Source organism: Mixophyes fleayi, chromosome 8, assembly GCF_038048845.1.
Source record: "Mixophyes fleayi isolate aMixFle1 chromosome 8, aMixFle1.hap1, whole genome shotgun sequence".
Taxonomy (NCBI): domain Eukaryota; kingdom Metazoa; phylum Chordata; class Amphibia; order Anura; family Limnodynastidae; genus Mixophyes; species Mixophyes fleayi.
The window spans coordinates 28871631-28892847 of record NC_134409.1 but is presented as its reverse complement, the minus strand read 5'-3'; the positions used below and the strand labels follow the sequence as shown (position 1 = coordinate 28892847).

The 21217-nt window shown below is 38.5% G+C and overlaps 1 protein-coding gene across 1 annotated transcript; it reads left to right on the top strand.

Annotated features, from left to right (window-relative positions):
- Positions 1-1575: 1575 nt before the first annotated feature.
- LOC142099985 (uncharacterized) lies at positions 1576-20402 on the top strand. Its single transcript, XM_075183992.1, has 14 exons — positions 1576-2084; positions 6525-6576; positions 6653-6719; positions 7739-8009; positions 8734-8785; positions 9696-9765; positions 10584-10818; positions 11339-11390; positions 11514-11580; positions 12172-12412; positions 13679-13717; positions 15991-16042; positions 16773-16833; positions 20091-20402. The coding sequence occupies exons 1-14, from the start codon at positions 1595-1597 to the stop codon at positions 20400-20402; spliced, it is 2061 nt and encodes a 686-aa protein (XP_075040093.1). The 5' UTR covers positions 1576-1594.
- The last annotated feature ends 815 nt before the right edge of the window (positions 20403-21217 follow it).

Sequence of the window (21217 nt, the reverse complement as noted above, 5' to 3'; positions counted from 1 at the left end):
GTAGTTAAAATCATGCGGGTGAGTGACTTACCAAAGAACCTATTACATGTGGATACCTGGAGTTTTAGCCAATCGGAGCAGGAAGGGGTTGGGACTTATACACAGTTATAAGTCAGTGCAGACTGGTAAAGGTTCCTCCTGCTTCCGGATTCCGCCCTCCCTCCCTACAAGTTTTATGGGCTAGTTTTTTTTTTTACAAGTTTTTTGCAGGGTAGGAGAGCAGTGCAGTCGGTAACTGTGCATATGGTGCTCGGTTTATCTTGTCATAGGTCACTACCCCTCTGTGGTTATGGTGTCATACCATGGTTGGTCCGACTGTGATCAGGACCTTTGGGCTGGTATTTTATGGTGGACCCCATTATCTCCATGGGCCCAGGTGCACCGCACCTGTAGCACCAATGGTCTTTCCGCCACTGGCTGGACCTAGAGTAACCATAGGCAACCTGTGGCTCTATGCTTCTGTTCTATTACTACCAGCATACTCTGCTAGTTTAGGCTAAAACTTTCTGAACAGATGAAGTATACAAAAGAAGAGGAATTTCCAAGCTTGTTTTGATACATATAAAATGTTTTGGTTTTTTAGAGTTATCTGTCCTGATGGATGTCTCAGTCATCCATCAAACGTATGGGGATCTGAGCCTTATACACAAGTAAGTCCTGGCAATGACATGTTGCTTAATTTTTCCAACACTGACTGTTAGAGGGTGAGTTTAAATAATGTAATTGTCCATTACATATATTTGTCATTAATGATAACTTGCTAAGCCCCACATCCAGGGGTCCTGTGTCCCCAGGCCTTCATTCCATATCTGCTAGAATAACTTTGAGGGTTGAGATCAACATCTGACATTATGTAATGATAATAGTGGCAGTGACTAGTATTTTTTTATACTGCAAGTAAGTAAAGTATTCTCAGACAAGTTTCTTACCTGCAAAAACCTTATTGTTTCTTGCACTTAGTGATGTAGTCCAATGTTTAAGGGGAACCCATATGGAAACCAAGAACGCTTGTGAAAGATGCGAAGGAAGGTGTTAGTAATGCTAATGAGGTTTGCTATAAATTAGAGAAATGCATACTACACATATAACCCTAACATATACAAGAATGTACTTTAAGGTAAGAATAAATCCCAGGGCATTTAGACCATATTCCAATTTGTGCTGTCTTTTTTTTTTTTTTAAAAAAAAAAACTTTAGCCATCAAAATCTAGCCCAGATCCCATAATAGCTGTGGCTCTATTTTACACAATTCCTAAACATAAAAAGCACATTCCACCTTGTGGTCTGGTTTTATACATCTAACGTTCTGCTTTTCTCCTGTCCCTCACAGTAAAGGAGTAAATAGATCCTCAATTTATTAATTGTGTGGTTTTAGGGTTCTTCCATTTGCCGGGCTGCAATCCATGCAGGAATAATGGACAACAATGGTGGAAAACTTAATGTGTGGAAGAAACCAGGACAATCCACTTATAAAGCATCTAAGAGGAATGAAATACAATCACTTGCTTATGAGGAGTGGGATGAATCATTTACATTCAGCTCTTCAACTGAAGTCCTCCCTAATATAGGTTTACCACCTTATACAAATCAACCAATGGCTGAAGATCAGCAACCTACCCCAAATCAACCTACATATTCCAATCAACAACCCACTCCAAATCAACAACCCACTACAAATCAACAACCCACTCCAAATCAACAGCCTTCTGCAAATCAACCACCTTCTCAAAACCAACCTCCATCTTCAAGCCAACCGCCCTCTCCAGATCAATCACCTACTGCAAACCAGCCATCTTCTACAAACCAACAACCATCTTCAAACCTGCAACCCACTCCAAATCAGCCACCTTCTGCAAACCAACCATCATCTTCAAACCAGCAACCAGCTCCAAATCAAACACCATCTTTAAACCAACAACAACCCATTCAAAATCAAAAGCCTGTTACTAATCAACCACCTAACAAAGACCAAGTCCCTGGACAAAATCAACCACCTGGCACAAGCCAACAACCTGGTGCAAATCAGCCATCAACGGTAGACCAGGAACCTGCTACAGATCCACAATCATATTCCAATCTTCCAGGTACAAATTAGTGAAATTAAGTAGTGTATTTTGCAAAGCAATGTGTTATGAACCCAGAGAAGTGTTGGCAAATATGCATTTTTATAATTATGAGGCTTTGCTCACAATTAAAGGACAACTAATACTAGAATAAAAATTGATTCATTTTAAAATATTGTTTTAACATTAACAAATGCATGTGAAAGAAGCCACATGATGACAAGTCTTGGTTGAAAAACAGAATCATAAGTTTATAACTAAGCATTACATAAATGTTTAATAGCAGTATAGTAAAACATATTACTTTAATACGTTATGTTCAAAGAACCTGGGTACATGCATGTTTGAATCAACTAATGTTTCTGGGACTTGCCATGTTTTTTTAACATTTGCCAAGGTAGAAAGAAAAAGAGACTTCTAAGATCAGTAGTCTAAAGTGAGCAGTTATACGGAAAAAGGGTTTAAACCGAAACAGGAAACAGTGACAAGTAACACCAGTTCCCTGTCTCGGTGTGCTCTTAGGCATATAGTAGCCGCCTTCATCTGCAGGACGGCCCTTGGGTACTCAGATGTCAACAGGACTTGGATAGAGCTCAAGTAAGTTTAGATCTATAGCAGAACAAGCTGATTCTGGTAGGACCAAAACAGGAATAAGGGAAGGCTTCAACAGTAATGGAAAAATTAGACACAGGATTCACAGTATGCACAAGACACCTTCTAATACAAAAATAGTCACAATACCTCAGTCTAGGCCTAAAACAAGGACTCGGACAAAGACACAGGAAGGTCTGATCAAAACATACAAAATTGGGATAAATAGAGGGGTCACAAAATGTTTCAGTAACCACCTGTATGGTAACAGACTTTATATATTCTTGGTGGTTGCTGGGAACTCCCTACAGCTGAACACATTAGGGTATGGAAAATAGACACAGAATGGAGAAACAATACAACCTGTATATGCAATGCCATTTTTCATACATGTGTGAGTTGTGTGTTTGTGAAATTATAACCCTGCATAGCCTACCGTTGGTGAACACAACACAGACAATTATTGCAGAGAGTGCAGATAAACATTGTTACTGAAGTGGAGAGAGGCAGGGGGCAGACTGTTGTTGGGAGTGAATAGAGGCAGAGGGAAGAATGTTGTATGCGGAGGATTGAGGCAATTGGTACATCATTGCCGGGAGTGAAGAGTGGCACATGAAAAATCATTGCAAGGAGTGAATATTGTAAATATGGGTGTAGAAAGACTGGAGTGACAACTCTCATGAGTGAAACTAATGGGCCTGATTCATTAAGGAATGTAAGGTGAAAAAAATAGTACGTTTTCTCCTGGACAAAACCATGTTACAATGCAAGGGCTGTTAAATCCTGGCTGTTTTTTCGTGTAGCGCACAAATCCTGGATAGCTTTATGTTTACACTGAAATGTAAACTTGACCTAGGACATGCCCTATCCCAACTATAAATTTGTCCCCACATTTAAAATTTTCCTCCCTCTCTAAAACAACATGGTTTTGCCAAGTTTTAAAGTTACTCATTTTTTTGTTTTACTTTCCTTAATGAATCAGGCCCAATGTGTCTATTCAGCATGACATACAAAACTAGAATACCGAAGCGAGAACAGGACCTTCCTATCATGCATAGCCAATGACCTCCCTTCCTGCCAGGCTCTGGCAGGTCATACATTTACAAATATCTTTGTATGGAATGGAGAGAGGCAGGGAGAAGATCATGGAAGGCTGCAAAAACAACAATTTTAATTAACTTACTTGTACTAACAAAATAATGAAAAATTTTAACAAACAGAATAATATCCTAGGATAACGAGCAAAAATATTTATTTGCAATATGCAGAAACTGCACTTCTCATTTCACTGCCCAGAACAATGTAACTTGCTATTTACTTCTCTCTATTTCCATTATTTATTTGCCTTAAAACCATTACTACTTATTCTCAAATCCCTTTAAAATCCCACACCAGTAATCAAATTATTTGTCTTACTATAACATTATCTTTAGAACTAAAACATCCATCAGCTCTCTGCCTCAGACCTTTTTATCACTTTTGTCCTCTCACTAATCCACTCCACTCTAACAAACACTCATGAGCTTCTTTCCTATCTTCATGACTTAAGTGTAATATGCTCAACCTGTTGCCATTAAATAAAACCCTTACTCTTACAATCATATGTTCTATCTTTCTCTCGTTCTGCTTCTAGAAGCTGGTGATATCTACTGCACATCTCCCATGCATGTCGTTCTGATTTTACACACTATAGAAATCCAGCAAACTTCAAACATATCACTTATCTACCATCACTTTGGAAATCCTTTAAATGTGCCCTATTGAATACAAACTAACTTCCATCAATGACCTCTCCCTCTCAAATAACCTCAGCTTTCTGTAATCAGACACTTACCCACATCCATTCTTTATACACAGTAGTTTCCACCACCTCCAAACCTGGAAGCACAAAAGGTGGATTTTGAATCATCATTTTGCCATATTGCACATTCACAGGTTTACCCTCTTTTCCATCACAAAAATTCCCATCATTTGAATTACATACTGTGTGGAACCCATTCTCTCTGAGTGCAACTGTGATCTTTAGTTCCCATGGACACACACCACCCATTCTTGTATATTGCTCTGCTTGGCTACCTCATTTTTTATCCTTTGAAATGCCCACCTTCATCTTGCTTATTTTCAACATCCCAATTGATTATATACATTGTACGTGTGCCTCCATATTTCTTCCTGTAAACTTCTCTTGTGGCCTCTCATAGTGGACTGACGATTCTACTCAATGTGATAGCCATTGCCTTGATCTTGTTTTCTCCAAGCTTTGTTTAGATTTTGAATTCTTCAAGACTCCTTTCCCTCTCTCAGACCATCACATTATCACTCGCATGCTCTGCTCCACGACTTTGAACCTTCTGCTCTCAAACTCTACCAAGCCTCCACATACCTGCAAACATCTCAATTATGTTAATTTTCTACATTTTTACAAATCTGTACAACAACTTCTCTCCCCACTTTCTATTTTCTCATCTCCTGATCTGGTTCTAACACATCTTAACCAAACCCTGGCAACAGCCCTTTATCAAATGACTTTTCAAGACAATATTCTATCCTGGTTCTCAAACTACTATTAAATTTCTCTTTCAATGATCGTTTCTGTAGATCCACGTTCTCTCCATGTCCTCTATCAGTTGGAGTACCACAAGAATCTTAGGCCTTCTGCTCTTCTCTATCTATACAACTTCTATTGAAAAGTTACTCTTTTGGATTTCTCTATGCAGATTGTAACCAAATTTATTAATTCTCCCCTGATCTGTCTCCATCTGTGTTGGCCCGTTTTACTGAACGGCTTTCTGCCATTTCTTCTTGGATGTCCTCTTGCCACCTCAAAATCCATCTTTAAAAAACTGAGCTAATAATAATCCTACCAGTCAACAGAAGCTGCGTCACTGATATCACTATATTTGTGGACAAACACTAAAATAAACCCTACTGCTCAAGCTCGCAGCCTAGGTCTCATCCTTAACTCAGAACTGTCCTTTGTTCCCCATATCCAATCTGGATCCAAACTCTGTTACGTACATCTAAGAAATATTACCATATGCACATGTCTTATACACTGAAAAATCTTTAATTTATGTGCACATTATCTTCTGCATTGACAAATGCAATTCCCATTTTTCTGATCAACCCCTAAGCAGATTTTCATCCTTACAATTTAATGCAGTGACTATACTAGTATTCCGTGCAAAAGGTTCCTCTACTGCTGTTCCCCCTGTCAGACCTTACATTGGTTGCCTGTATTTTACTGAATCCAGAGGCGGGCTGGGGCGGAAGGCAGGGGGGCATCGGTCCCCTGGGCCGCTCCGTCTGACCCCTGTTCGGGCCGGACCCCCCCAATCATCATTGATGACGCGGCCGCATCGCCTGTCATGTGATGCCAGCCCGCCTCTGACTCAATCCAACATAAAATACTTCTACTAACATGTAAGATCACTAACAAATCTGCACCAGCATACAGCTTTTAACTTTTCTCAAAATACCTCCCAACTCGACCTCTCTGCTCTGCCCAAGATCTCTATCTCTCAACCACACACATTATCTTCACATCTCTCACTCATGCAACAAGACTTTCCCCTAGTGTCCAAACCTGTAAACACCCCGCTGACCCCCAAATCAACATTGTTGTGTGACTAGATGATATAGTCCCACTTGGCTGGACCAATCTGTGGCACTAAACCTCATGTATCAAAGTCTATAGATTGTAAGGTTGCAGAGCCCCCAAACCTTTGTCCTGTTTTATTACTGGGTTTGTTCCCAACAGTAAAGCACTGTGAAGTATATTGACACTATACACATAAATGTTAATAAATAAGTAAATAAACTGAGAAAATAAAAATGTTTTCAATTATATATTCTTACTTTTTTTCTTAGTTATAGCTTTCTGTTCTTCTGATGGAACCCACTTGGAACCAGGGCTTACCGAGTAAGTATGGCTATGCAGAAACTGGATATGGCAGATAGTGCATCTTAAACTGAATTTCATTTTCTTTTACTTCTAGAGTTTCCTGTCCTCCAGGTTGCATAGCTGGCAATGGACATGTGTGGGGATCTGATGTATATACAGATGTAAGATCTAGTATTCTATAATAATTTTGCCATTCATTCATTAATTTATTTCCTGTTTACATACAATTATATTTAAAGTGGCACTAGACATTAAAAAATGAAAAACACTTATATATAGAACTGCATGCAAAATCTACACATAAGTGATACAAATTGCTTTTCATCAGTTTCACCACGGACAGAAAAGTGCATCGCTGGTCAACATAGCAAAATTTGGTTAGGGGCCTGGCAATGCCATACTCACCTCCTGGGTCCACCTCTTAATGCCGCAGAGTAGGGGACTCTCCTGAGCATGTGTATTCTAGAGCCCCTTTCACCTCCGATTCCTGTAGCTGACACACCCCCTGCACCAACGAGATTTACATCAAAGAGTTCTATAATCTAAGACTTCTGGTCTCTTCTTACATTTGTTGTGTGCGCTGAGATTATATTATATGATTATAAGGTAATTGGAATGTTAACTTTGATTATGTACTAGAAAATGCTGTAGCATATATTGTACTACCATGTCAATAGAACATGTGACAATTATTACAAAAAAATATTAATTTGCAAATGATTTCCTTAGGAAACATGGCTGCTCTGACAGTCAATTTAGCATCTGTAGTCTCATTCCTGGGAACAGTTTCTACCAGGGGCCTGGGTCCCGTAGTAAAATTTCTAGGGATATTTTGGAGATGTGTCCTCCCAAGGTCTCAGCTCTGCTCTCCTAAGCATGCACATGGTCTACGCATGCGCAGTAAAGCCTTGCTTTGGCAAACCTTGCTTGCTCAGATGAGACCCTGTGCATGCTTAGAAGAGGCCCTGGCTCTCCTGAATATGTGCGCGGGCCAGAGCATGCTCAGTGAAGCCCTCAAATGGAATTGCTTGACCCCCGTCACCTCCATAGTGGCTGCCCTCTGCAGTAGCTTTAGTTCCACTTCTAGTTTCTTCTCACCAGTGTTCAGTGATAACAGGTGTCTTACAGTATACTATGACAAACTTTGCAATGAGTGATGTTTTCTTCTATTTTTTACTAGAACTCTGCCATCTGTAAGGCCGCAATTCATGCAGGAAAAATGACTAACGAAGGAGGAAGTTTAGTTGTGCAAAAGACACCTGGACTGACCAAATATGAATCATCTAAACGCAATGAGATAACATCACATTCTCAAGAGGAATGGCCTAGCTCATTTACGTTCAAGTCACCCTCAGTTGAAAGTCAAAACACTTCTCCACCTGCTGCAAACCAACCACCTGCTGGAAACTCAAAACCTGCTGCAAAGTCACCACCTGCTAACATAACAAAAGGTATAAATGTGCAAAGTATCAGCTAAGGGATGCATATATCTATTATCATTCGATAGACAGATATTGATATTTTGTCCAGCACTGCTTAGAAACTGGGAATAATCCTCAAAAATTGTTTTGACTCTTTACTTCCTGAACATCTACAATTCTTTAGGAAACTGTTTCCAAGGATAATTTTGCTGTACAACTTTGTTTACACTTTCCTCAAACACATTTACAGAACTATGAAACTATAAAATGAATAAAGTTTACAGGGTGAAGCTTTCCTTTACTGCTTCTAAAGGGGGAATTCAATTCCCCCTAAAGTCCCACCGCGCTAAAACTATTACCGTTATTACGGTAATAGTGCGCGTAAATACCATTATTACGGTAGCTCTATCGCCAGCTTTTTGCTCACAGCTCACTGAGCTGCGAGCAGAAAGCCGGTTAATATAACCGTAATAACAGTGATATCTATAACGCGGCAGTACTTCGGGGGGAATTGAATTCCCTCCTAAATGTCTAACCAGTTTTACATGATCTAAATTCAGGTGTTGCGCATTGTGGTCATAAGAAGGTTTAAAGTCTTTACGTATCAAACTCCATAATACTAGTACTCAAGTAAATTAAATAATAAGTAAAAATAATGTATATTGTTTTTTCACTGAAGAGAAGAGACCCTAAAAAAACAAACACAAAAAAAATCAGAGCATTATTCTGATCTTTCTCCTTTCTTTATTTTCAGTTGAAGCTTTGTGTTCATCATCTGCAATGCACTTGTCTACACCTGCAGCTGAGTAAGTATTGATTATGGAAATCGAGCCTTATGAGTGTGAACACTTTCTCTATAGCTGCAAAGGGTAACTGAAAACATACATTAAAATATCTGAACATTTATGAAAGTGGAAGCACATTAGAAAAATGGCAGCAACTGGCTTGCTAAAGGTTTTCTTCCCTATGCTCCAATAGAAATCAAAATCATTATCAACATTTATTTATATAGCACCAGCAGATTCCGTAGCACTTTACAATTGGGAACAAACAGTAATAAAGCAATACTGCGTAATACCTACATACAGATAGGTAAGAGGGCCCTACTTGCAAGCTTATAATCTATGGGACAATTGTTTGATATACCATACTTGCCAACTCTCCCAGAATGTCCGGGAGACTCCCGCATTTTGCGAGAGTCTCCTGGACTCCCGGGCGAGTGTGGCAATATCCCTGATCTGCCCACTTACTAGTGAAGTGGGCAGAATTAGCTCCCAAACGCCGCGATTCCCTGTGAATCGCGGCGTTTGGCCCCGCCCCCGCTGTCAAATGACGCGTTTGTGTCATTTCGTCACGGGGGCAAGCCCAAAATGACGCATATTTTGGAGCCCCGCCCCCATCACGCCCACCTCTCCCGGAAACCTCTCCCGAAAAGTTGGTAAGTATGTGATATACATGGGAAAGTGCTGCATCATTTTGAATATTTATTCAGCTATAATGCAAAGGTTACAAAGTATTTAGTGGGCTGTATGCTCAGTCACACAACTATGTTGAAGTAATAGCTAGATTCTGGGTGCTATATGCTACAGTAGCATTTGCAACCCTTTAATCTGCAACAGTAAACATGTGGAAAAAACTTGCTGCAAGAATAACTAGCAAACTCATTTTTGTTCCCAATTTTTAATCGCATTTTAATAGTTTGCCTTTGTTTTCTAGAGTTAAATGTCCACCTGGTTGTGAGGAAGAGACGGAATCAGAAGTGTGGGGATCTGACATTTATACAGATGTAAGTCTTAAGCAATCTCAGTGAAATGATGGGCTTATTTTATAACATTCCGTAACCCAGCCTGACCCATCAAATGTTTGTTGATATTTTTAAAACTATGCTATACTAAAACTTGGAAAGTATCAACTGAGAGATTGCTATGGATTCCAGCACAAGTGAAGATTGTACCATGGTATTAAATAAGTCTTATATAGTGCACAAGCCATACATATGAGTGTTATGGTACAATCAAAGCACTTGTTGTCAATTGCAAAATTAGGAATTTAATAGATGAGGAAGGAGTGGGAGGGAGCCTGGATGCAAATGTTATTTTAAAGTTGTGTACAGTCTACATGAGCTAAATCTATGCATGTGTAAACCAGGAAAGTCAAATTGAAGTTACAGTAATTGCCAAATTGGCTGGATAAAAAACAGGGAGTCTTTATTGGTATTAAGGAGGGTCACATGCCTTGATGTAATCTAGGATTTTATGACTAATAATACTATTTATATTTTTTTATTTAGAGAATCTCTATCTGTTGCACTCTTAGTACCACATTTAGCTAAAACCACCACCCTTAAAATATATAAGGATTTTGAAAAGTAAGAACCCAATTACAAATGTTCCCTGTCACCTACACAAAATGGAGGCTCAAATTTTGTGGGTTGAGACAATTTTAATAGCAAATGGATCAATTCCACTTATATTGAAAGGTGAGGCTCAGTCTGAGAGTGGAAAAATAGGGATCATATGTGTTCTCGAAGAAACCAGTCTAACATACCTTCTTTACATTGAAAAAATTCCATTTTCAGTTATATACAGTATTTCTGTTCATTAGGATTCCTCTCTTTGCCGTGCTGCAATACATTCAGGAGCACTGACCAACGACGGAGGGACATCATTTATAGAGAAGAGGCCAGGACAGGATAGCTATGAAGCATCTACTAAGAATGGAATAGAATCAGATGACTGCGAAGAATGGTCTGGATCATTTGTATTCATCACTCCTGAAGAAGCTGCTAAATATATTACAACCCCACCTCCCTCAGAATCACCCCCCAAATTACCAAGAGGTAAGTTTTATTCTATGTCTCTCTCGCTCGCTCTCTCTCTAGACTAGGCCTGGCCAATCTGTGGCTCTCCAGGTGTTGGGAAACTACAAATCCCAGCCTGCTCTCCCAGCAGATAGCCAGGCTACAGCTGTAAAAGCGCGCTGGGGCTTATAGTTTCACAACAGCTGGAGAGCCACAGGTTGGGCAGGCCTGCTCTAGAGCAAGTGATGTCCTCCATATCAGGCTGGGTTATGCAGAACCCATCAGTAACTCCAGTTACGAGTATTGTAGGGTTATTGCAACTTATATTTGACGATTTTGTGATATCCTAGGACATTAAAGACTATTCACATGTATTCTTTGCATTATAGATGCTTAATAGGGGAATCTTCTCATAATTTTAATGGTTAGATCAAGCCTGAATGTTCTTGTAGCTGATGGTCGTCTGATGTACTGATGTACATATCATTTTTACTAGAAAAATAACCATATAAAATAATATGATCCTACATCATGGAAACTGTGCCTTGTGTCTTTTCAGCGGAAGCCGTGTGTTCCTCTTCTGCCATCCACTTACCTGCAGACATCACAGAGTGAGTAGTTTAAACAATTTGCTCTTGAATAAAAATGTTTGAAGATACATAATGAAGTTGATTTCCCCCCATAATAAAGCCAGTGGAAGTTCAAATATTTTCTATTCTCTGTTTTCTTTCTAGAGTTAGATGTCCCAGTAAATGTAAAGAAGTTAAAGGAGAAGTATATGGAACAGGCGTCTACACTTCTGTAAGGCCCTGGCTCACTGTTGTGTGCAGTTAATGGAGTTTGCTATAATTTCTAATTTTCTGCTTAGGAAGCAACAAAACGTATTAATAGTGGTACATTTTCTAAAGCCCATGTAAGTCCACAGTTTAGCTACCTACGTGTCCTTTTAGGCTAGATGCTCATTTTGGCTTCTACCTTTTCAAATTTGATTTCACTATGTGTCTTTTAATAGTTATACTGTTGGATTTATATAATTTTCCCCAGACAAACACGGCTCTTGTCACTATCTTTATTATTCACGTGTCTGTCTACCTGTTCTTAATGAGAAATAATAAAGATTTTCTATGTACTGTAGCAGAGATGTTTTAAAGAGAGGAGCATTCAGTACCGGAGCAGACTGTATTTGATTACAACCAAACATACGTCACTCTCGCTAGCACTGAATGGTCGCCACCACCATCTTTAATTTTTTTCCCGGTCTATCACTGTCAGAAGCAGCAATCAGCATTTAAGGCAATAAAATAATATAAACCCTTTTTTGTAGCAGCTTATGTACAGGAATTTATACAGTATGATGTTTTCCCTCATTTAAAACAAAAAATCTGCTAATAGGATTCTTCCATTTGCCGAGCTGCAATTCACGATGGAAAACTAGACGACAATGGTGGATCAGTAATTGTGGAGAAGAAACCTGGTCTAAAGAAATATTTTGCATCCTCAACTAATGGAATAAAGTCATCTGATCATGAGGAATGGACGGGCTCCTTTTCATTAATCACCTATAATTCTGAACCACCCGCTATAAATCCACCTTCAACAACAAATCCATCATCCTCCACCAGTCAACCAAAAAGTGAGTTTCACTTTACAAAAGGTAGATTTATCAAACTTTATATAAAGGAAAACTGGAGGTGTTGCACATAGCAACCAATCAGATTCTAGCCATCAGTTATCTAGTACATTCTAGAAATGGTTGCTATGGGCAACATCTACACATTTACAGAAAAATTTCTAAATCTGCCCATAAGATTTATTTGATGTGCTCTAGAGAAAGTGTAAATTAAAGGAAGTATTATTTGCTTTGTCCAAGGGTTTAATATGAGTTTTTAAATAAACAGGAAACGGAGAGTAAAACTGCCAAAATGTCAGCCTTGCATACATTGGAGGGGATCTAATAACACCTGTGATCCTTACAAAACAAATCAAATATTAGTTTGATCAAACATCATTTAATCAAGATCATTTACAATAAGCCCATCAAAGACAATGTCTGAATGGCGATTGTGGATTATCGAACATCAGTCTGGATGTGTCACAAAAATCTATGGATAATGTGTAAACTTCATGCCATGGGGATTACATGTGAACTATATTTTACTGTAAATAAAACAAATTGACAGTAATACACATTGATTTTCAAAAACACACATTATTATTTATGATTCCGGTTTGTTTATTACGTTAGGATTGTTAACATTTGTGTGTCAAGAAAACAATAGTAAAAAGGCTATTTGTCGTTAGAGCCAAGTATATTTCATCAATGATAATCTGCGGTTCCAGTTTCTGAGTTGATAATGCAAAGTTACTTCTTAACTAGTACAAATGATAAATGCAAAAACTCTTATCTGGAATCTGAAATTTTAGATCTTAGATATAAGAGTCAGTGGTGCCATTTCTACAATTACATTCTAAAATGCTAACACTGCGTCTAACACCCATTTTATAATGCATTCATGGACACTACCATTAAAATAGATTGCATTGACAAAACAACAAGACTTTGGAAAACAAGTTAATTACAACACTAAAGCCAGAATTATTTTTAAATAGTTGTATCAATTTTTCCAGGGTATAGGTGTAACTTTAATATTCCATTGCAGCAGCTTAAATACCACACTTCTTACCTTAATTTAATTTTAACACAAGCAATTGCATGAGGGTTGTATAGTCTGTAAAAAGTAGACACAATTTATTTGCACTTTTGCAGCGAAATATATCATTTTTTAATTCCCTATGTTGTGCTATCAAAAATGAGAAGTGGCACATTTTGATTTATTATTCACAAAAATTGTGGTAGAAGTGAATTTTTTGTGCAATAAAAATATTTTTTTTCTCCAAGCTGGTACAGAAGCATCACCAGTTTCCAGACCACCAAGAGGTACATTTTAAAATTTTTTTAAATCTTCCCTCTCAGGGCTAGATTTACGGGGTTTGCGGGTTTGAAAAAGTGGGGATGTTGCCTATAGCAACCAATCAGATTCTAGCTTTCATTTTGTAGAAAGCACTAAATAAATGAAACCTAGAATCTGATTGGTTGCTAGAGGCAACATCCCCACTTTTTCAAACCCGCAGCTTAGTAAATCTAGCCCTTATAGTCTATAAATCATTAATGTGTGAAAATGGCTAGTGTTCACAAAAGATTTATGGATGAAGATGTATAACTGAAATGGTAAATTGATGCTTATGGGGCACTAATCTGTAACCTTTGAGATGGAGAGGAGTTTAACATTATCCTCTAAAACATAACATAAAGCTTGTGAAATTGAAACAAAACAAACCAGGAAAGGTTGCCACTGACTTCTCAATGAGTGCATAGAACCAGCATTGGCAAAACACGGTAAGCGCAGCACAGGGGTAAATTTATCAAGCTTCGGGTTTGAAAAAGTGGAGATGTTGAATATAGCAACCAATCAGATTCTAGTTATTATTCTACAAAATGACAGCTAGAATGTGATTGGTTGCTATAGGCAACATCATCACTTTTTCAAACCTGATGCTTGATAAGGAGGGGGCCTCACTTCCAGCATGCCGTGTCAGCCCGTCTGCACCAAATAATTTGTTTCCAGTGCAGACAGGTGCCACTCCACTTTGCAAGTCGAGTTCTGGGATTTTGCCGGTGGGGCTTTGTGAAATGACATTTGCAAGCTCTCTATCATGGGTTTGTTTATTTCAGATCAAGGGGTATATTTACTATGCGGCGGTTCCGTAGAACCTCCGATTCCTGGCGCAGTAATTGGCGGTTCTATACCCCCTAAGTGCCACTGTCAAAAGGTTTTAGACCATTTGTCAAGAAAAGTCAACTTAAGTTTTTCTTGTCTCAGAATAGCTGAGAATCAGACAATAATTGTAAAGAGAAGAATAAAAATTGCAGAAGAAGAGGTGTGGTGTTGGTTGCCCTCTTGATCCACAAAAGAGCTGCTTTAAGTACTGCTGTTTTCTTTTGAAAGCCCTGCGCAAGCATTCCTCTGCACTTATTACTGTATTCGGTATAACTTTTAAAATAATTTTTAAAAGATTTTTAATCATTTCTATTAACCCATGAACACAAATTGTCCCTGGATCTGAAATGCAGGAGTATTGTATGCTTTAAAATAAAAATGTCAAAGTGCCCTCCTTTGCCGACTCCTTCTACATTTTTGCACAATAACAATACAATTATTAATGAACAACCATAGAAAAAACAAGCCCGCGCTCGGTGTATCCCATATTTTGTATGGTATCAGCTGCATGGCAATATAAATGCCCATAAATGTATACAAAACAAAAAGACAGTTGTCAGTGCTTATCCTTTACACTACATATCTGTGTGTATCTAGAAAATTGAAAACATGAGGAATTAGTTCATATTTTGATCAAAACATTTAAGCCTGCATCCCATCGTCAAGGGCACCTCATTACATGCAGGTCCTACACTGACCTATATGCTTTAAACACCATTAAAATGCGGTTTAAATCAGATGGCCTCACCTCCCAGATATAGGGGTTTACATCTAGCAAGGGCTGGCTTGTGAGCCACCCCAAATGTGCCTTAAATAGGCTTGATGGACAGCTGCTATGACAATAAGGCAATATTTTGAGACAAAATCAGAGAAAAAATAAGCCTGTACTCAATATATCCCATATTGTATATGGTATCAGTAGCGTGGCAATATAAATGCCCATATATGTATACAAAACAAAAAGACAGTTGTTGGCGCTTGTCCTTTACACTGCATATATGTGTGTAACTAGCAAATTGAAAACATGAGGTATTAGTTCCTATTTTGATCAAAACAATTTAAAGTGCCCTCCTTCATCTGTTCCTTCTACATTTTTACACAATACACATTACAATTATTAATGAACAACCATGAAGTAGAAAGAATGACTTTTAAATTTGTATCAATCTTTTTAACATGTACTACTACTTTTTTGCCCAAAATATGCAGCATGCGACAGCTATCTGAGCTTGTCTCATCAAATGCTCATCCCTGGCTCTAATCTCAGGAGTGTTGCATATAATTCATGACAACAGGCTCTATTGTAATCAGGAAGGTAATCTGTAAATGTCTGCATAGCCTGACTCATGTTCGGGTGTTATTTTACAAAATTACTCAAAGAAAATTAAATGAACTTTTTCTTAAGAATTTAACTTATATTCTTTTCTTACAGTGGAAGCAACTTGTTCTTGGACTGAGAAGCAGCTAACCGCTACCGTTACAGAGTCAGTACAGACAAAATTATGAACAGTTAATTAATTTTATGTTTCTGCAGAATTAATATGCTGAAAGCATCACTATGACTTTATTGTTTAAAATGCATTATTGCTATTCACCATGCAACCACATTCATGGCAGCTATTAACTAATTCTAATGGCATTGTATGCATAGGAGACAGATTGAGAGGACAGTCTAGTGGTTTAAAAATAAAGATAGCTTCATATTTAAATATAAATATATATAAATAAAATCTAAATACTGTAGCTTTGGAGAGGTGAATGAAAGACTGTGATTGTCTATACATATATATTGTTTAAACATGGACATTTTGTCTGATTAGCTGAAATATAACAACTAACTGTCAGTTAGTTATACTGACTACCACCGAACTGACTGTTGCACCAATTTCATGTTGAAGATTCCACCTTAACGATTTATCAAATGAAAATTGCAGCTCTACAATCTCCATATACTCAAAACATACTTGTGATAAAGAGGTGCAAATACCAAATACATTTGACAAGTTTACAGTGGATATTCAGCTTGCACAAAAATAGTTAACTTCAACTTAATAGAATTGTCTGCAGGGGTTTAAGGAATAAGCACTGTTGTTGGGCTTTTCATTTTATTCTGTAACTGTCCGAGGAATATTTCTTACCTAGACAACTGTTTATAGAGTCACCTATAGCTGTTTGTTTGCGATATATATTCACCATTTTCTTTATTTCTATCAGGGTTAATTGTCCTGAAGGATGCCAGCAACAGGAAGAACTCCAGCAGGGATCAAGCACTGAAGTAGGATGTTTTTTCTTTTATTTATCATTCAGTACTCTGCTATAAGGTCAGATTTTCAAGGTATTTAAATTGTGTTAGCTTTACCTATAGTGTTTGACATTTGTGAATGTTAGCCAGAATAGAAGTATTAACTCGGGAACATTTTGGTCATTGGTTTAGAGCTATGCATGTGCATATCTAGTACTGTCTACATATAGGACCTGAGTCATTAAGGAAAGTAAGGCAAAAAAAAAAGGAGTAAATGTTCTCCGGGACAAACCATGTTACAATGCAAGGGGTGCAAATGATTTTATTATTTTGCACATAAGTTAAATACTAGCTTCTTTTTCATATAGCACACAAATACTTGATAGCTTTATTTTTACACTGACATTTAAGGTTGATCTAGGACATGGCCTAACCCCACTATAAATCTTTCCCCACATTTTAAATTTACCTCCCCCTCCAATGCAATTTGGTTTTGCCCAGGTGCAATGTTACTCCTTTTTTATGCTTTGCTCTCTTTAATGACTCAGGTCCATAATGTCTGAAACATCACAATAATAAATTGTATCTGTCAGACAGCAAGCAATAAATAGAAAAATTGATGTACGTAATACTTAGTATCACGGTTACACAGATTAGCACCTGGATCAGTGCTCTCTGTCAGATCATGATACTACTCTCAGTTTTGGCTACATTTTGGTATAAAATAGTAGCGTGTCATTAAAAATGTTCACTGACAGTGATTTGTTTTTACAAAATTTTCAGTAAAAAATATATATAATAAAAATTTGGTAAGACTGAGAAAGCATTATATAAAACTCATTACCTTTTCTTCTACTATGTCCAGTGCTGGGATTTATGCAAATTAACAACCGGTTCTCTGCCCTAATGACCATTTAAAGTATACAAAGATATATGCCGAAAACAGGCGCGGGCTGGGAGAGGGAAGCCCGGGGGGCAATCAGGCGGCCGCATCTCATGAAACGGGATGCGGCCGCGTCATTACTGACAAAAATCTGTTATTTAATCTTATATTCATATTATGCCACAGTAATGCCCCAGTTCACATTATGCCACAGTAATGCCCTCAGTTCACATTATGCCACAGTAATACCCAGTGCCGTAACTAGAAATTTTGGTGCCCTGGGCGAGACAGGGCACCGGCGCCCCCCATCTAAGTGGGAGGGGCATTTGACAAGTGGGTGTGGCTAGAACTTTAGTGAAAGAATTGTTATATGCACACACACAGTGGTATATTTCAAAAATATATAGCGATAAGTATTGTAATATTTTATGCAGTTAAGTTAATATGTGTAGGTTTAAGTGAGTTTAATAAATTGTGATCTGTTTCATGGGGGGGAGGGGGAGGGGAGAGAGAGAGAGATATTGATTTTCACTTACAAGACTTTGAAGCTTCAACCCTTAAGTCCCGCAGTGGAATGCATGTGCGTTCCACTGAGAGGAAGTTCGGCATTTGCTTCAAAGACTTGTAAGTGAATGTGAATGTCTCTCTCTCTCTTGGGGGCAGGTATGGAGGCAGATAGCAGGCGGCTGCTGTGCCCCCTTGTCCTTGCGCCCTGGGCGACGGCACCGCCCGCACCACCCTCGTTACGTTAATGGTAATACCCCCCAGTTCACATTATGCCACAGTAATGCCCACAGTTTATCTTATGCCACACTAATGCCCCCAGTTCATATTTTGCTACAGTAATGCCCCCAGTTCATATTATGTCACAGTAATGGCCCTATGTTCACACTCTGCCATGCTGCCTTCCTTTGCTCCCCCTTCACACTCTGCCATGCTGCCTTCCTTTGCTCCCCCTTCACAGTCTGCCATGCTGCCTTCCTTTGCTCCCCCATCACACTCTGCCATGCTGCCTTCCTTTGCTCCCCCTTCACAGTCTGCCATGCTGCCTTCCTTTGCTCCCCCTTGCTCCGTTCCTTCACTTACATTTTCTATCAGCTTCTTTCTTTTCTTTTCTTCTCTTCTCTTCTTGGCTTCTGTCTTCTTGCTTGCTGCTGACACCTCTCTGCACCACTCCTCATTGAATGTTGGGTGTGATGTGATGACATCACGCCCAACATTCAGTGCGGACAGAACAGGGAGGAGGAGGTGCCGAGAGGTGAGGTTTTTTTTCAAGGAGCCTGCTCCCCCCACCAACGCAATGGGTAGACTCAATCTGTAGTCACCGGTTCGCCGAACCGAGGCTAAAATTAGGTATCAGTTCTGGCGAACCGGTGAGAACCGGCTGAATCACACCACTGACTATGTCCATATTCGGACATCATCAAATGTCATCATCAAACATCAGATGAGTCAGCTGTCATTTGAAGTGAAAAATTTGTTAGCGGCGGACAAATAACAACAATGATTGACAATGTCAGGTGTCAGCATTAGCAATTAGTCTTGAAACTAATGAGACCCTAATGTTTGATTATTACATAGGGTGATTTCCTAAAATAGACACTGCGCTATTTATAGTCCCTTTCAACCCCACCTGGACTTCACTTTTATAAATGCCTTCATGTAGCAGTCCTAATAATACTTACAACAGTGTTGTAAAAAGAGACAAGATTAAAAGCTGACAAAATATTTGAGTAGATACACAATGTGTAAAAAAAAAAAGGTATTTCTAGATAGGGGCGCTAATGATTAGAATGATCATTTAAATAGGTGAAGAAGCGGCTGAAAAGAAAAGATTACCCCAAAGCAACAGCGTGTAGTACAATAAAGCTGGTCTTCCGCTATTCCCTTTCTCGCTTCAGAGACAAGGTGCAAATAGCTTGTAACAAAGGTTCCCATGTGACCAATGAGGTTCCAGTGTAATAGATAAATTATTTTCCGCTATATTCATGAACAAGTTGGTATATCTGTGCGGGTCGTTTGAGTGCAGAATATTTTGTAGTGTGTTCCTTTATAAGTACTTACATGCTTCTCATTAGAACCCTCTTTCCTACATTTATTACCTGGCTGCTAAAATGCTTACCTTTATCATCATCATCATAATCAGTTATTTATATAGCGCCACTAATGCTGCATCGCTGTACAGAGAACTCACTCACATCAGTCCCTGCCCCATTGGAGCTTACAGTCTAAATTCCCTAACATACACACACACACAGACAGACAGAGTGAGAGAATAAGGTAAATTTTGATAGCAGCCAAATAACCTACTAGTATGTTTTTGGAGTGAGTGAGTGAGTGAGTGAGTGTACCTTTAGTCTGAGTAATGTTTTATATTCATCACCTTTCGTTCTTTGTTCCCTATTAGGATTCATTAATCTGCCTGGCTGCCATTCGGGCAGGGAAGATAAGTAACAATGGAGGTTCTTTTATATTGGAGAAGAGGCCAGAGCAATCTACACAGAATGGAATGGAGACAAACAGCAAAGATGGATCTACTGGATTACTGATATTTAGATCTTTACAGGAATATGACAGCACTACAAATGTAGTATCAACTGGCGTCAATCCACAGACAGGTAACTTCATCTCTAAACAAATTCATAAATTTTTCAGCCAGATAACATTGGATAACTGTCTTTTCAGCTGTAACGGGAAAGTCAATGAAGCCACATGGTAATATTTTAGGATTTTTCTAGATTAAGCAAATGTCTAGTTAACAAAGAGCAAAAAAACAATAGCTTATCAATCACCGTGAATTACAATAAACAGATTGATTATTTTACAATAATCCTGTTTTCTCCAACTAGTAGAAATGAGGGATCCTAGATTTCGAAAAATATTATTAATTATTAATTCTGGATAAGCCACAGCAGCTTTTAAAACATTCATTGTCAAGAGTTTCTGCTCAGTCTTCTTCCAGCAATAGCAGTGTAAAATTGCAGCAGTGGGCTAACTATTAGGGTACCAGGAATAGCACCCCCATGTCTTTTCTAATGGGACGAGGTGGAAGGAGATGGTTAATTGTGAAAATATAATGTTTGCATGAAATTCCCCTTAAAGCCACATAACTTTGACTCATCACCTATGACCTATTCTACACCTCTTGCTTGTTTCTTCTTAATATAGTATTAGGCACACACCCTCGTTTTTACACATTGAGCATATTATCGGCTATTTTAATTTTGATGACATTGCAGTTGCATAGATATCGCATACTGTACATGCGTCATTAAAGTGTAATCAGTCAAAAGGTATATACAGTGTATACGGTAATATGATTGGACAAATACAGATTGCAATGCGACATACACCGATCTCATTTAACACATGGAAACCTAACTCATCCGATATAAACATTTTGGCTATGTTGTATGTGTGCCAAGCACGATTTTTAGTGCAAGTTTAGATTTTACCTTAGGGCTTGTTGTTGGCACAGCTATGATCCTATTTTATATAAATCAACGCAGCGCTTTGAGTCTTCTGTTCTCTTTT

What these genes read in the sequence shown, in the direction of transcription:
- LOC142099985 (XM_075183992.1), top strand. Translation starts at nt 1,595, where the DNA reads ATGGCTGAAGATCAGCAACCTACCCCAAATCAACCTACATATTCCAAT. An exon ending in TTACCTGCAGACATCACAGA is followed by an intron (nt 11,391 to 11,513) that starts GTGAGTAGTTTA and finishes TTTTCTTTCTAG; the next exon opens with AGTTAGATGTCCCAGTAAAT. An exon ending in CTAACCGCTACCGTTACAGA is followed by an intron (nt 16,043 to 16,772) that starts GTCAGTACAGAC and finishes TATTTCTATCAG; the next exon opens with GGTTAATTGTCCTGAAGGAT.